Source organism: Danio rerio, chromosome 3, assembly GCF_052040795.2.
Source record: "Danio rerio strain M-AB ecotype USA chromosome 3, GRCz13ab, whole genome shotgun sequence".
NCBI lineage: Eukaryota > Metazoa > Chordata > Actinopteri > Cypriniformes > Danionidae > Danio > Danio rerio.
Window position 1 is genome coordinate 66,836,374 of NC_141023.1, and position 17,664 is coordinate 66,854,037.

The 17,664-nt window shown below is 35.1% G+C and overlaps 1 protein-coding gene across 10 annotated transcripts in view; it reads right to left on the reverse strand.

Moving 5' to 3' along the window:
- The window catches only part of tecpr1b (tectonin beta-propeller repeat containing 1b), a 46,307-nt gene that overhangs the window by 23,084 nt on the left and 5,559 nt on the right, over positions 1-17,664 (reverse strand). For all 10 annotated transcript variants that reach the window (XR_015481431.1, XR_015481438.1, XR_015481432.1 and 7 more), the window contains exons 6-10: positions 14,845-15,019; positions 13,832-13,929; positions 12,676-12,777; positions 6,585-6,715; positions 4,057-4,442 (exon numbers count right to left, since the gene is read on the reverse strand). Coding sequence is in view for 2 of the 10 variants with exons in the window: in XM_087245360.1 (XP_087101486.1) it covers positions 4,057-4,442; positions 6,585-6,715; positions 12,676-12,777; positions 13,832-13,929; positions 14,845-15,019 (892 nt within the window). In the remaining 8 variants the exon portion in view is untranslated. The remainder of the gene's footprint in view (positions 1-4,056; positions 4,443-6,584; positions 6,716-12,675; positions 12,778-13,831; positions 13,930-14,844; positions 15,020-17,664) is intronic.

The window sequence follows — 17,664 nt, forward strand, 5'->3', positions numbered from 1 at the left end:
CCTCTTTACCTTACTTTTACTCTTTACTCCTTTACTTTGCTGGAGTGAGGAAACCCTGGAAACTCACTCCAATGAACACATCCATCAGCCCACATGTTTAATTTCCTTTGTTAAACACAAAGATTTGCTTCAAAACTATTTCTAAATTCAGCTCTAATCTCCAGCAAAGGAATAAGTGAACAATAATAATGAAGTGTGGTCAGAAAACTGAGTTATATCCAAACACACGTCCTGTTCTTATCCACATATGCTGATGCAGACAACTCCAAAACCCCACAGGTGAACACATCTACACTTGTGTTTATTAAAGCAGATATAAATTTGCATATAATCAATAATACTGCTGATAATAATCACATTATACAGATGCAGATCGTCATGAATAAACTGAAAAGAGGTATGAAGAAGTCATGGAGGCAGTGGTGTTTACATTGATGTAGAAAATCATCATTTCTGGATTATTTTAATCCTTTGTGTTCATCTGTAAAGATATTTGTGTGTCCTGTGTTTATTCAGCAGTGTGTGAGCAATTGGACCTGCGTAGGTGCATAACTAACGCGCTCTGCGCTGGACTTTAGAGCGGCTTTTAGTTGGTCAATGTCGGCCTATTTCAGATCCTCAAAATAGCAGCGCTCCAACAATGCGCCTTAACACCCCTCCTTTATAGAGCAGCACACACATGAGCAGGGCCAGACGGAATCTGCGGATTTTCTTTGCTATTTCTGCGGAGGATTTTGGTAAAAATCTGCAGATTTCTGCGGAATTATTTTGGGAGTATCCAGCGGAGTATCATTACTAAAACCTTAATATATTAAATTAAAAGTCATAAATTACAGAATAAAAACTGAACTAAATTCATATTTACACATTTACTCAAGTAAATAAATAGATTTGATAATGGGCTAAAAATCTCCAGAAATCTGCGGAAATCTGCGGAAAATCTGCGCAATTCTGCGCGCGCAGATTCCGTGTGGGCCTACACATGAGTCCACAAAGTGGCGCAAATGGATTTGCTATTCAAACAACATGGCGCAAAATGTGGAAATTACAGTTGCGCTGGTCTAAAAATAGCAGCAAATCGTGCCAAACGTGTTCTGCACCCTTATTGTGCCGGGTGTATGATAGAGCCCTATATATTTTATTTTAAGAAACATTTTTAATATTTTGGAGCTGTAAATATGTCCGGCTTAACAATTCAAATAAATCATTGACGTCTGCTGTCTTCACTAGTCTCAAAAACACTGATCAACATCTAGCCAGGCTCGGATTGGCTAATCAGGAGGACCGGGAGAATTCCCGGTGGGCCGGTTTGTTTTTTGGCCGTGAGGGCCGGTGTCCCTAGCTGCTTGCACTCTCAGCAGTCACACTTTTTTCATTTATGTATTTATTTGACCATAGCTTTACTCTTTTTATTCATTATTTTGCCGCAGTGCCGCTCTTTTTATTCATTTTTAATCGCAGCCCGTGAGAAAAATGCAGCTGCAGGTTAACTAACGTTAATGATGATGATGTAATGCAATTATCGACCCAAAAAAGCGGCACCTTAGTGAATATAAGAATTTGAATAAAATGAATAATACACCCGCTTAATGAAAATCAGATGATTCACTACATTAATAAATCTGACATAACTTGATCAGAAATCTAAAAATGGGAGAAAAAGATTGAGCCATCAAAAGAAAGTAGTGGTGTGTCTTAAGGGTCGCAAGTCATTCGTTATTTTTTACTCTCACTGTAATAGTGCCATTGTGGTCCAGTGGTGAGCACGTTGCGTCAGGGGCGCCCCCACGGCCACCCCTCGGTAAACTCTGGCCACCCCTTTAGCCCCCCCAATATAATTTTGCTGTTGACATTATTGATTTAAATTATAAATTCCCAATGTTTAAATAAATAAAATGCAGCCACTAAATTATTGTTGGTGTTACTGACGTAGCTGATTCATTGTCTCTCTCCCTTAGTGCTGTTTCAATGCTGAATGCTGGTGAAAGCAAACTGACGCATGCGCGCAGAAAACCATTCCCGCGCCTCACGCACTCCTGTGCGAATCCCAGTTGGTTGTTTGCATGCACGCCGACAAAATAGGCACCGCTCAACGCAGTAACAGCCTTTTGTGCAGAGGTGAAAGTCGACTAAAGTTTATATAATATGATGATAATGTTACTTTCACTAAGCATGCCTTTAAAAGGGATGATGAGTCAGGGAGGTAAGACTTCATAACATGATTTCTCAGCCATGATCTGGTCTAAGACCACAGATAATTCTATAATACATTTTTTGTATTCTTTAGAATTGTCATAATTAATTTTCATGCAAAAGGTTTCTTAAGTGATCTTGGCATGTCACTCCAGTTGTTGTTTTCCAGTAATATTTAGGACTGATTTCTGTTATTTATTCAGAACATTAATTGTATAATAATATTAATTTTATTTATTTAAAATAAATATAAATAAATTGTTATATTTATTGAATAACAAATCTAACAATTCAAGGGAGGTGAGGGTGTATAGGGTGGTTCGCTCAGGGTGTCATTTAAACTAGAACCACCACTACCCTTCCCGATCGTCGTTGACAGCACACACACACCTTCAATAGACAGCAATGGCAATTTAATATTTACCTTAAGGTACAGTCTATCATTAGAAGAAGCTGCATTAATAAAATGGCTCAAAAAGTAATATGGATAAATGATATTATTAGGTATAGTGAGTGTGTATATAGTAATGCCTTTTATTCAGTTTGTTCATTTGTTTGGGTTATTAATAAACTCATTATTCTTTCATTCATTTTCTTGTCGGCTTAGTTTCTTTATTAATCCAGGGTCGCCACAGTGGAATGAACCACCAACTTATCTAGCACATTTTTACACAGTGGATGCCCTTCCAGCTGCAACCCATCTCTGGGAATAATAAACTCATTAATCTTCATTAATTTTAGACATGGCATATACCGTATGATGTACAATAAAAGCACGTAAAAAGTTAAGTTATACAGTATATATATATATATATATGTATATGAAAAGTGTTTTTAAACTAAACATAGATTTTTATTTGCTTTGCACATGTACTTCCTGAATTACTTCAAGGAATAAATAGCAATATTTCAAGAAGAATTAATTAAATAAAAACTACATTATTACATTTACCAAAAGCAAAAATATAACATTACACTGAATTCATAACTGTTTTTGTGTGCCACCCCAAGATTTGGTGCGGCCTCTTCTGGCCACCCCTAAGAAAAATTTCTGGGGGCGCTACTGCGTTGCGTTTCAATGCCGCGGACCCGTGTTCGAATCTCACCTGAAAGTTTTTATTTATTTATTTTTTTTTTTTGTTAAGACATATAATACTGTTAGGGCTGTTGAACGTTTGAATTTCTAAAGCAGCTGTTTTCTTGAAAAAAGACGCAATAGTGAAATTAGAAACTGAATTGGAATCAGTCGTGAACTGAGGTGGGCCGGTCTGGCTTGAAACTCCAGGGCTGAAAATGAGTCTCACTCCGGCCCTGCATCTAGCGCTCAGCATCTTAAATCTTTGAAAGTTTTAATATTTTTTCATTCATTCATTTTCTTGTTGGTTTAGTCCCTTTATTAATCTGGGGTCGCCACAGCGGAATGAACCGCCAACTTATCCAGCAAGTTTTTACGCAGCGGATGCCCTTCCAGCCGCAACCCATCTCTGGGAAATTTTTAATATTGAGATTTTTTTAATAATGTATGCACATTTATATGCATTTATGTATGTTTTAAATCATATTTGCATCAAATTACACTAAACGAATGAGTGCTAGTGTGAGGTGTGTGTAATGCAGTGTGTACGGAGGCATTATTCTCTCTTCCGGCTGCCGTTATCAGTCTCACACTATTGTTTTCCTCTTTCTGAAAGACTTGATAACACCATCCTGGAGTTTTCCTGTCATTATTTCAGCTATTAGGATTGTATTATAATGATTAGTCGCACTCTCCCATTCACTGCGCTCTGAGTTTACCAACTATGACCTCTTCTGCTGCCGAGAAACACGCTCCATTCGAAAAAGTGTGACCATTAAAAAACGTACCTGTGCTATGAAAGCACTGGAGGCCAGTGCAGGAAGTGATGTCACATCCTCCGGCGGTGACCCACGCCCAGGGGGGAGTCTCCTCCTGCAGTACACTGCTGGTGCTGTTCTGCATCTGTATGGGGACGGTGGCCACAGACGCCCGCTTCTCCTGCAGGTCCACGGTGCTCCACGGCGCATCAGAGGGGATGCTGGGTAATGATGGTCCAGGCTTCTGCTCTCCTTCAGGTCCTGTAGGGCGATCAGACACCAGCGCAGAGATGAAGCTGTCACTGCTGATCTTCGGGACGTGTGCTTTGGGGTTTTCGTCATCGTGGTCGTCCTCACAGCTCAGAACTGAGCCTTGGGACGGGGCGGTGACATCCCCAGCGAAGACTGTGACATCACTGAGAGAGATATTAGAGATGGAGGGTCAAATTTTACCATGAAGATTTGATCATGATATATTGTGATATTTCATGATATTGACTTACTTTAACGGGTATAAGTAACAAAAAAAAATACTCAGATTATTGCATTATTGTACAGTAAATTATTAGTTTTAATAAGTTTTAATAACTCATGTCTAATAACTGATTACATTTCTCTTTGTCATGATGACAGCACATGATATTAGACTAGATATTCTTCAGTACACTAGTATTCAGCTTAAAGTGACATGTAAAGCCTTCACTAGGGTAATTAGGGTAAAGTTAGGGTAATTAGGCAAGGCATTGTATAACAGTGGTTTGCTCTGGAGACAATCCAACACTAATATTGCTGAAGGGGCCAATAATATTGAGCTTAACATGAGTTTAAAACAATTAAGAACTGATTTTATTCTAGCCGAAATAAAACAAATCAAACTTTCTCCAGAAGAACAGATATTAGAGGAAATACTGTGAGAAATTCCTGAATCTGTTCAACATCATTTGGGAAATATCTGAAAAAGAAATTCACAGGAGTGTGAATAAGTCTGACTTAGCTGTATATAAATGGAGAAATTCAGATAGAGTCAGACAGATTTGGCTCCATCTGCTGGATAAGCGCAATATTAATTAAAAAAAAACTAAATTAAAGAAAAAATATATATTTTAATCTTAACTAAAGAAAATTGTAAATAATTATATTATGTAATAATAATAATATTTTTTTTTATTATTTTTTCGAATAGTAAATTAAATTACATTAAAATGATATGATATGAAAATGAAAGCACACATATTAAAAGATTCAACTAGAAACATGATTAACTTAGTTTAATAAGATGTGATTAACATAAAATAAACATACTGCATAAACTAGAATGATTAAATTAACATATATTGCAAAACAACATTTGATTAGCACATTGGAAAAAAAAAATAAATAAGGCAATTTGCTGCAAAGCTTTTAAGTACAATAACAATAATAATAATGATGATAATATTATTAATAATAATAATAGCAAAAATAATAATAATAATAATATTAATAATAATATTAGCAAAAACAATAATAATAATTATAATAATAATGATAGCAAAAATAATGATAATAATATTAATAATAATAATAGTAATAATAATGATAATAATATTAATAATAATAATAGCAATAATAATGATAATAATATTAATTATAATAATAATGATGATAATATTAATAATATTAATAATAATAGCAGTAACAATAATAATAATAATAATAGCAATAATAATGATAATAATATTAATTATAATAATAATGATGATAATATTAATAATATTAATAATAATAGCAGTAACAATAATAATAATAATAATAATAGCAATAATAATGATAATAATATTAATAATAATAATTGTAGTAATAATAATAACATTATTAATAATATTAATAATAATAATAGCAATAATAATGATAATAATATTAATAATAATAATTGTAGTAATAATAATAACATTATTAATAATATTAATAATAATAATAGCAATAATAATAATATTAATAATAATAATAATACATTTAATAATAATAATAATGATGATGATGATGATGATAATAATAATAACAATAATAATGATAATAATAATAATGATAATAATAATAATAATGATGATAATAATGATGATAATAATAATAATAATTTAATAAATAGGTTTTTATGCACGCCAGGATTTTGCCAAGTACAATGTAATCCTGGATTACCATCTATGTTGATCCTGGAACATCATATTTGTTTGAAAATGTAATCCATGTCCATTCCCCACCCCTAAACCCAACCATGACGGCAAAATATTCCCAAAATCAGAGGGGGAGAAAAGTGTGAATGAAAATGAAATAACAATCATGTAGACGTGCATAAACCTAACCGTTAACATGAACAGTGAACATATGGAATGTAGTTCCAGGATCAACATAGATGTTAATGCTGGAGCATGTCCTACCTGGTGAAATCAGGTTGGCGGTGTTTTTACAGTGCAGTTAAATGTAAATTACAGCTGTTATAGTCATGAACAATTTTTCTTTTCAGGTTTGAGGGGTCAAAGTGTGTGTGTTGATGATGTATGAGTGTTTTTGTTACTTACCTGGAATGATTTGTGCTTTGAGGGCCATCGAGCTGAGCTGACACCGCGACCCATGACCTGCCCGTGACCTCAGACGCTGTTACACCAGCACGAAAATACACCATCCGGTCATCACTGCCAACACCCCACACCTGCGCCCCACACACACACACACACATTAACTTCAAACATACAGCTGAAGTCAAAATCATTCGCCTTCCTGTTTATATTTCTCAAATCTTTTCCAAATGATGTTGAACAGATTCAGGAATTTCTCACAGCATTTCCTCTAATATTATTTCTTCTGGAGAAAGTCTTATTTGTTTTATTTCGGCTAGAATAAAAGCAGTTTTTAATAGTTTTAAAGCCATTTTAAGGTCAATATTATTAGCTCCCTTCAGCAATATTAGTGTTGGATTGTCTCCAGAACAAACCACTGTTATACAATGACTTGCCTAATTACATTAATGTGAACTCAAAGCAGCAGTAGCTGTAATAATCACATCCAAATACTGACAAACATCCTCTAAACATGGACACACAACCACACTGAACAAACACGACACCAAACAATCCCTGCGTCAGTATTTATGAGTTAGCCGGTCATGATCACGAGGTCAGGTCAGTTCAAGTCACTGGTGATTTACGGCCGCGTGAAAAAGTTTTGACCCCCTATTTCTGTATCAGGACATAATAAAAACTATACGGTCCCTTTGGCAGGACTTCAAACGTGTAAGCTAAAACCTCAAATCAACAACGTCACATGACATCTCACGGTATTTATTGAATTGAAAAAATAGGCAAGGGGTGGCTCAGGGGTTAGCACTGTGGCCTCACAGATAGAAGGTCACTAGTTCCAGTCCCATCTGGGACATTTGGCATTTCTGTGTGGAGTTTGCATGTTCTCGCCGTGTTGGCGTGGCTTTCCCCTACAGTCCAAACACATGTGCTATAGGGGAATTGATGAACTAAATCGGCTGTAGTGTGTGAGTGTGTGTGAATGAGTGTGTATGGGTGTTTCCCAGTACTGGTAGTGCATCTGCGGTGTAAGACATATGCTGGAATAGTTGGTGGTTCATATTCAAATACGCTGATGAGGACTGTGTATACAGTCAAGCCTGAAATTATTCATACCCCTGGCAAATTCTGACTTAAAGTTGGTTATGGTTAGCACACAAAAACATTAACGTTTTGCAGTGGCCTAGCCGGAGTCCTGACTTAAACCCAATTGAGAATGCTTTTTTTATTGATTATTGAGATTATTGAGAATAGGGTTTTCCCCAAGGACAAGTACTTGGACCGCTGGAGCTGTCCACACATAGGGAAAATGAATACTATAATATATGAGCAGCAAAAATTAAAGGTCCCATGAAATTACAATAAAAAAAATAGATGTATCAGTCTGTTAGTATTAAGGATATCTATAAGCTAGAGCGTATATGATAACCAACTTAAACTGACTTAAAATTGGTTATGGTTAGCAGACAAACACATGAATGTTTTGCAGTGGCCAAGCCAGAGTCCTGATATAAACCTTATTGAGAGTCTGTGAGAATTTTGTTTCCACAATGATGCCTCTAGTACATCGTCTCATTATCTTTTGGGAGAAGCCTGTGTTATTTTCGATTTAAAAAAAAAACGTGGTATATACAGGGCTCAGAATAAATGAGTACATCCAATTATGAAAATGAATATATTTATAAATTTCTCAGTGAATATCGGTCATATTTTTGGTGCATTTAAACAAAACAGATTTATTGAACAGATTTATTTATTAAAATAATATTTTAGTTAGCCGAACATCTTTAGAAATAGAAGTATAACGCATTTAAATTCAAGTGAAATATTGCGAAAAACAAATGACAAACTACATAATTTCAACTAAATTTTATAAATGTTTGGCTTCTCTTGATTTTATTAGTCTTTTTAACATTTTTATTTAATATGTTTTCCTAATATATACTTTTATTTGTGCTCATTTGTAGACTATTATCATAAATTATTTTGTTAGATTAGCTCCAGATTTGGCTAATCTAATGTATATGCACAAATATAGTATTATAAAGCATATTGTAGAAAATATTCATTTAAAAGATCATTTGTGTGTGGTGTACTCATATACGCTGAGCACTGTATATACAGTCAAGCCTGCAATTATTCATACGTGAAATGGTTAGCAGACAAACACATGAGTGTTTTGCAGTGGCCTAGCCAGAGTCCTGACATAAACCTAATTGAGAATCTGTGAAAGATCAGGGTGATGGCAAGGAGACCCTCCAACCTGAAAGAGTTTTTTTCCATAATGACGTTTCCTGTACATTATCTTATTACCTTTTGGGAGAAGCCTGTGTTATTTCCAATAAAAACTTGCTGGTATGTACAGTGCTCAGCATAAATGAGTACACACCGTTTTATAAATTAATATTTTACTCTATTTCTCAGTGAATATCGGTCATATATTTTGGTGCATTTGAGCAAAACAGATTTATTAAATTGATATATTTGTTAAATTAACATTTAAGTCACCGAACATATTTAGCGAGCAAAAATATAATACACTTAAATTCATGTGAAATATTGCTTTTTTTTCCATTTTTGTTTAATATTTTCCCCTAACATAAATTTGGTCAACTAATGGACAGTTATTCTGAGTTATCTTGTTAGATAAGCTCCAGATTTTGCTTCAATACTTCTATTCTTCTATTCTAGTGTATGTGCACAAATAAAATACTGTGTAGCTTCCTATCTAAGATATTAAATAAAAACATAGATTTGTGAGAGGTGTACTCATATACGCTGAGCACTGTATGTACAGTCAAGCCTGAAATTATTCATTCTCCTAGCAAATTCTGACTTCAAGTTGGTAACTTTAAGTAGACAAAATAATTAGCAGACACAAAACATGAGTGTTTTGCAGTGGCCCAGCTAGAGTCCTGACCTAAACCTAGTTGAGAATCTGTGGAGGAGCTAAAGATCAGGGTGATGGCAGAGAGATGTTAAGTGTATATATAGTGTAATATCATTTTTTAAATGTCTAGATACTTTTCATTCACACTCTAAAGAACTTATCTTAATATATTAGTTTTTTATACGTGTTTATAAAGCTGCAACCGCACATGATAATTGTGTACATGTGATATATGATAATATATTTATGAAATTAATTTTAGCACAAAAGTTTTGATGAATCGTCCTGAAAACATCCTTATTTCTTCGAGAGTTGGGTTGTGGCTGGAAGGGCATCCGCTGCGTAAAAACGTGATGGATAAGTTGGCGGTTCATTCCGCAGTGGCGACCCCAGATTAATAAAGGGACTAAGCCGACAAGAAAATGAATGAATGAATGAACATCCTTATTTCACGTATAGATTTGTGCATACGCATGCTTAGTGAATGAAACCTATTGGTTCTGATTAAACCAAATTAAGAAGCAGGATGAGACATGAGTGCCGCAGCTCCACAGCGCTCAGTGATGAAGTATGAACCAGTGGAACTCTTTCAATCTCAAATTAGATGCTCCCATATGGCTGTGTGTGTGTGTGTGTGTGTGTGTGTGCGTGTGTGTGTGTGTATATATATATATATATATATATATATATATATATATATATATATATATATATATATATACACACACACACACACACACACACACACACACACACACACACACACACACACACACACTCACACAGTTAAAGTCAGAATTATTAGCCAACCTGTATATTTTATTCCCCAATTTCTGTTTAATGGAAAGGGATTTTTGCAACACATTTCTAACCATGTTAGTTTTTATAACTGATTTCTTTACTCTTTGCCATGATGACAGCACATAATCTTAGACTAGATATTGTTCAAGACACTAGTATTCAGCTTAAAGTGACATGTAAAGGCTTCACTAGGGTAATTAGGGTAAAGTTAGGGTAATTAGGCAAGTCATTGTATAACAGTGGTTTAATCTGGAGACAATCCAACACTAATATTGCTGAAGGGGGCAAATAATATTGACCTTCAAATGGCCTTAAAACAATTAAAAAGTGCTTTTATTCTAGCCGAAATAAAACAAATCAAACTTTCTCCAGAAGAACAAAATATTATAGAAGGTACCGTGAAAAATTACTTGCTCTGTGAAACATCATTTGGGAAATATTTGGTAAAAAAAAAATAAATAAATCACAGGAGGGCAAATAATTATGACTTCAACTGTATATGGCTGGGCTGAGCGGGACAAGAAGAACCAAAAGAAGTTCAAATTACAGAGAGAGAGGCTTTGCAGAGCTTGCAAACTCCACACTGAGACTCTAGAAATCAACACGCACCGACACCTGACGCCTTACATGCCGGAGGGCGGAGCCAGCTGCAGCCGAAGAAGCTGATTGGGCAGTGGGTGTTTGTGTGTATAAACATGGACTGTGCATACAGTTGGGTGTACATATTGGTCTGCGAATCTGAGGATCTAATGACAGCTAATCCTCAAAGCTACATGTGAGAACAGGAGTGTAATGAGAGCCGTCTGAAGGGTGTCCCCCAAGGGCAAGCTGGAGTTGCCCACACATGGGTAACCGATTACTATAATATATGGGCAGCAATGATTAAAGGTCCTGTATAATTAAAATAAAAAACGTAGATGTTAGTATCAGTCTTTTAGTCTGAAGGACATCTATAAGCTAGTGCGTAAATAATAACCAACTTAAAGTTGGCTATGGTTAGCAGACAAAATAGTCAGCAAACAAAAACATTTGCGTTTCGCAGTGGCTTAGCCAGAGTCCTGACTTAAACCCAATTGAGAAGGCTTTTCTAATGATTATTGAGATTATTAAGAATAGGGTGTTCCCCAAAGGCAAGAACTGGCACCACTAGAGTCCACACATGGGAAAAATGATTACTATAATAGTAAGGTGCCTTGAAATTAAAAATCAAAAATGTAGATGTAAGTATCAGTATGTTAGTGTGAAGGACATGTATAATCTAGTGCGTTTATAATAACCAACCTAAAGTTGGTTTTGGTTAGCAGACAAAAACATTAACGTTTTGCAGTGGCCTAGCCATTAAGTCCTGACTTAAACCCAATTGAGAAGGCTTTTCTCTTCATTATTGAGATTATTGAGAATAGGGTATACCCCAAGGGCAAGTACCGGGACCGCTGGAGTTGTCCACACGATTAAAAAACGCAGATGTTAGTTTCAGTCTGATCATTTTAAGCATGTCTCTGAGCTAGTGCATACACAGGGTGACTCAAAAAGAATAATACAACTTTAAAAATCTGTTCTTAATCAAAGAAACATTATGAAACCTTGGGTAATTAATCAATGTGAGGAGTACTTAAAGTTTTTTTCAGAAGAAAACAAGTTCATTGATGTTCACTGGAGTGACATTAACCTGAAAGTCGTGGTATTCTTTTTGAATCACCCTGTATAATAAACGACTTAAACTGACTTAAAGTTGGTTATGGTTAGCAGACAAAAAAACATTAACGTTTTGCAGTGGCCTAGCCAGAGTCCTGACTTAAACCTGATTGAGAAGGCTTTTTTATTGATTATTGAAATTATTGAGAATAGGGTACACCCCAAGGACAAGTACTTGGACCGCTGGAACCGTCCACACATAGGGAAAATGAATACTATAATATATAAGCAGCAAAAATTAAAGGTCCCATGAAATTACAATAAAAAAATAAATGTTAGTATGAGTCTGTTAGTATTAAGGATATCTATAAGCTAGAGCGTATATGATAACCAACTTAAACTGACTTAAAATTGGTTATGGTTAGCAGACAAACACATGAGTGTTTTGCAGTGGCCCAACCAGAGTCCTGACATAAACCTAAATGAGAAGGCTTTTCTATTGATTATTGAGATTATTGATAATAAGGTGTACCCCAAGGGCAAGTACTGGGTCCGCTAAAGTTGTCCACACGTCTTATGACATAATGGAACCCAATCGACAGATTATTTGCTTGTTTTAGGGAAAAACTCACTTAATTCTGTCTAGAAAACGCTTCTTGATTAAAGAGCTTTTTTTTAATTCAGACTAGAAACAAGACAGAAACTTTAAGTAAGTTAAGAAATTATTTGCAGTGTTGAAAGTATAAGATAAAGGTGTACTGATCTCACCTGGTCATTGGGCCCAATGCTGAGCATCACCATCTCTCCAGCAATACTGATCCAGCCTGTGCCAGATGGATTGTGGGAATTCACACCCCTTCTGAACCAGACCTACGTATAAACACACACAAATACATCGTTACACTTATGTGCTCATTATGCAATCAAATATAAATCACCGCGCGTGTAGTACAGCCATAGTAGGAAAAACAAATAATATTGAAGGTCAATGGTGACAGTAATTTAAAATTATCTTAAATATTACAAAATAAACACGTAAATGATGACTGAATTTTCATTGGTGTGAAATTTTAAGGGAAAAATGTTCTCGCTTGAAATTTACATTAACGTTTAGTCATTTAGCAGACGCTTTCATCCAAAGCGACTTACAAATGAGGACAAGGAAGCAATTTACACAACTATAAGAGCAGCAATGAATAAGTGCTGTAGGGAAGTTTCAGGTGTGTAAAGTGTAAGAAGCAAAATATTAGAATTTTTATTTATTATTATTATTTCTTAGGAAGGGAAGTGGAGACTAAATAATTTAATTTTTAGTGGTTTCTTTAAGACAGCGAGTGACTCTGCCGTTCTGATGCAGTTAGGGAGTTCATTCCACCAACTGGGCAGATTGAATGCGAGAGTTCGGGAAAGTGATTTCTTCCCTCTTTGGGATGGAACCACGAGGCGACGTTCATTCACAGAACGCAAGTTTCTGGAGGGCACATACATCTGCAGAAGTGAGAGCAGATAAGAAGGAGCAAAGCCAGAGGTCGCTTTGTAGGCAAACATCAGAGCTTTGAATTTGATGCGAGCAGCAACTGGCAGCCAGTGCAAACGGATGAGCAGCGGAGTGACATGTGCTCTTTTAGCTTCATTAAAGACCACTCGTGCTGCTGCGTTCTGAAGCAGCTGAAGAGGTTTGATAGAGTTAGCTGGAAGCCCGGCTAGTAGAGACCTGCAATAGTCCAGTCTGGAGAGAACAAGAGCTTGAACAAGGAGTTGAGCTGCATGTTCAGATAGGAACATACACAAACAACTAAAAACAAGTCTAAATGTCCTCGCATGAATTGAATTGAAATGAATTGTACACTCATATTATAAATTCGAGAGTTGCTGGGAGGTAAAATCAGTGTAAATGTAATGAATAGAGTAAATGTGGTCTTACTTTGTTGTCTTTTGTAATGGCCCAAACCACGCTCATCCCCACCGCCACATGAACGGCTCCTTTCTGACTGGGAGGATGCACTAATTCCCAGGATGAGCCTGAACACACAAAACCTCATTTAAAAGGACAGTTCCCCCAAAAATGAACATTCAGGCACTGTTTACTCTCCTTCAAGTGGTTCAAAAACCATTTAAACCACACAAAAGAAGATATTTCGAAGAATGCTGAAAACCGGTAACCATTTACTTCCATAGTAGGAAAATACTAAATACTATGGGATTCAATGGTTTTTAGCATTCTTAAAAATATCTTCTTTTGTGTTTAACAGAAGAAACTCATAAATGGTTTAAAACAAGTAAAGAGAGAGTAAATGATCCTTTGTAGGGTGAACTATGCCTTTAAATATAAGACTTTAACACTTGACATAGACAAGAAATCACTTTAAACAGAGTAATTATCATGGAAACTATATACTGTAAGAGAATCGATATATTTAAAGGGACAGTTCACCCAAAACTGAAAATTCTGTCATCATTTGCTCACCCCTCAATTGTTGTAACTTTTTTTCTATTGAACACAAAGGAAGATACTTAGAAAAATGCTGTGGGAAAAAAGCCACTGACTTACTGCCAAAGTATTTTTTGTTTCTACTATGGATGTCGATGGCTACCAGTTTACAACATTCTTCAAAATATCTTCCTTTGTGTTTGATAGAAAAATGAAACTCAAACAGAAATGAAATCACTTGAGAGTGAGTAAATGTGAGTGATTTTTATATTTTTTAATATTAGTTTCAGTTTAAATTGTGTAACACACATTTATATTTATATATTCAGTGTGTGTGTGTGTGTGTGTGTGTTGATACCTCAGTCCTGCTAGTGACCCGGCCGTGACCATTAACGCAGTTTGACTGTAAATAGCATGTAGAGTCATGTACAGCATGTACTGTATGTGCTGCATCCTACATGTGTGTGTTCAGAGCGTGTGGGTAATTCTGTGTGTGTGTGTGACACCTGTAGGGCAGTGTTTACTGATGCCACGTCTGCTCAGCATTTGTCCATCCCACAGAACGACCCACAGCAGGTCTCCGGGCCCCGAGGAGACTTGACAAACCTCCCGCGGGACCTGAACAGGGTCCCAGCGCTCGCCCTCCGGATTCTGCTGTCTGACACCTGACCTGAGCCATAACTGCACACACACACATAAACGCACGGGCGCATGTGAACACTCAAGCATGCACATGCACGCACGCACAGAAACGCGCAGACACACACACATGTATGCATGCACGCAGACGAAAACACGCACACAAATAAAAACACACACACACGAACGCACATTCACACACACAGGCATACACACATATGCACATGCACACACACATGAATGCACGCACACTCACGCATACATTCACAGGAACACACACATTCACACACATGAACGCACACACACACACACATGCATGCACGCACACATTCACACATGCACACACACACACACATGAACACACACATACAAGCACACAAACACACGCACGCACATGCATGCACGCACACACACACACACACACACATGAATACATGCACGCGCACAAGCATGCATGCACAAATGCATGCACGCGCACACACACACACACATGCACGCAAGCACAAATGCACACGTTCACACATGCATGCATACATGCACACACACACAGGAATGCATACAAACGCGCACGCACATGCACACATACACGTACATGCACACACACACACACACACAAATGCACACGCATGCATGCACACAAACACACAAACACACACACACACAAACACACAGACTTGTTTGTTCATACATGTGACAAGAAAAACTGGCAGATTAACCTTGATTCCTCACTAACACACACACACACACTGCCATTGGGGTAAGCAAAATAATCTGATGTCATAAGGAAAAACTTGATTATTTGGCTTGTTTTAGCTAAAAACTCACTTCATTTTGACTCATTATTTCTAAAAACAGTACAATATTTTCTGCTTGTCCTGATTGATTTAAGAATTTGTAGATATTTGGACTAGAAAACAGACATAAACTTGACGAAAGAAAAGCATTTTTTCAGCCTGCTGATCAATCAATCAGTAAAACGATGCCATTTATAGAGCATCTTTAACATCAGCACAAGAAAGCTTTGCACAAACTGTCAACCTGCTTGATGTCATATCACTTATAGGCGACAAACCTCTAATTTTTACACTGACAGCACCAAAACTGAAAGTATAATTGTTTATTTTAAATATAATGGCTATTTTTTGGGGGATCATTTTAAACATGAGTTGAAACTTTGCTTAAATTTCAACGTCTAGTAATAAGAAAGCAGGTGAAACGGATCAAATTTCTGCTTTGTTAGTCTTTCTTGTGTTTTTCATCGTCCTCTACCTTTCTATAACCATATTAAACTATTTTAAATGTAATTCATACTTCCCTTAACGTAAAATAAGTCATCTCTCTATGGTTTGCACTACAGTTTTGTCTGTTTCATATACATGTTTTGTTGCTCAGTTTCATAGTCATGCTTTTTATATATGCCATGTTGTTATTGCAATAACAAATAATAATAATAATAATAATAATAATAATAATAATAATAATAATAACAATTGGGTAAATCATAGCTAGACACATTTCCAACAAATAAGTCTTTTAACACACTATAAAACAGCCAAAATATTCAGTGGGTGCTTAAAAAACCAAGTGGCTGGGGAACAGTTACATTTACATAATAAATATACAGCAGCAAATAAAAGAGCAACAGCGAGATCTAGTGGTCGCACACTGTAGTGCAGGCACAAGTCAATGTGGAATAAAGTGGAGATAACTTATAAACTGAAATAAAGCAACAAAAAATATAATACTAATAATATGTCAATGAAATTGTCCCCTTGCTGCTAAGTGAAATAGCATGTAAAATATTTACATAACAAATATTAAAAATATATAAATATATAATAGCATTTACAAATATTGACAAATAAAACTGGCTGAAATAAAAAAAAATACCCCAGAATGCACCTAAAAAAACACTAAATTAATTTATAATGACAGAGGAAAATATGAAAATCATTATCAGTATGATAAATATTAATAAATAAATAATAAATATAAAAGGAATCATAAATACTAAATAGTACAATATATAAACGCTAAATCAGCAACACAGGGACAGAACTGAAGAATTAAATCTATAGTTTAATGTAATTGTTCAGTGAGAACTATTAAAAATCATTATATAACTATAAGCATATACTACTCTGAATAGTTAATAGCTAATATATGTTAACAACTGAACAGGAAAGAAATAATGGACTAAAAATACTAAAATAAATTGATATAAGAAAGTTGAAACTAAATAAATGTTGAGAGTTATTCACAGTAAATATAACATTATTTAAGTTTATCCAAATAAAATATTATTAATAATAATAGTAATAATAATAGCAATAGCAATAGCAAAAATCCTATTAATAATAATAGTAATAATAATAATAAAAGTAATAATAACAACAATAGCAATAATAATAGTAATTATAATAATAGTAATAATATTAATAATAATAATAAAATAATAACAACAATAATAATAATAATGATAATGATAATAATAAATATTAATAACAAAAATACATAACAATAATAATATTATTTATAATAATAAAACTCAAGGGTGAAATTATTGTTATTTCAAAATAATATTAACAATAATAATTAATATATAAAAATATTTTTCATTACAACATATTTTATATTAATAGTACTTTTGAATTGCATTATGGGATCTTGATCTTTCTTCCAACAAC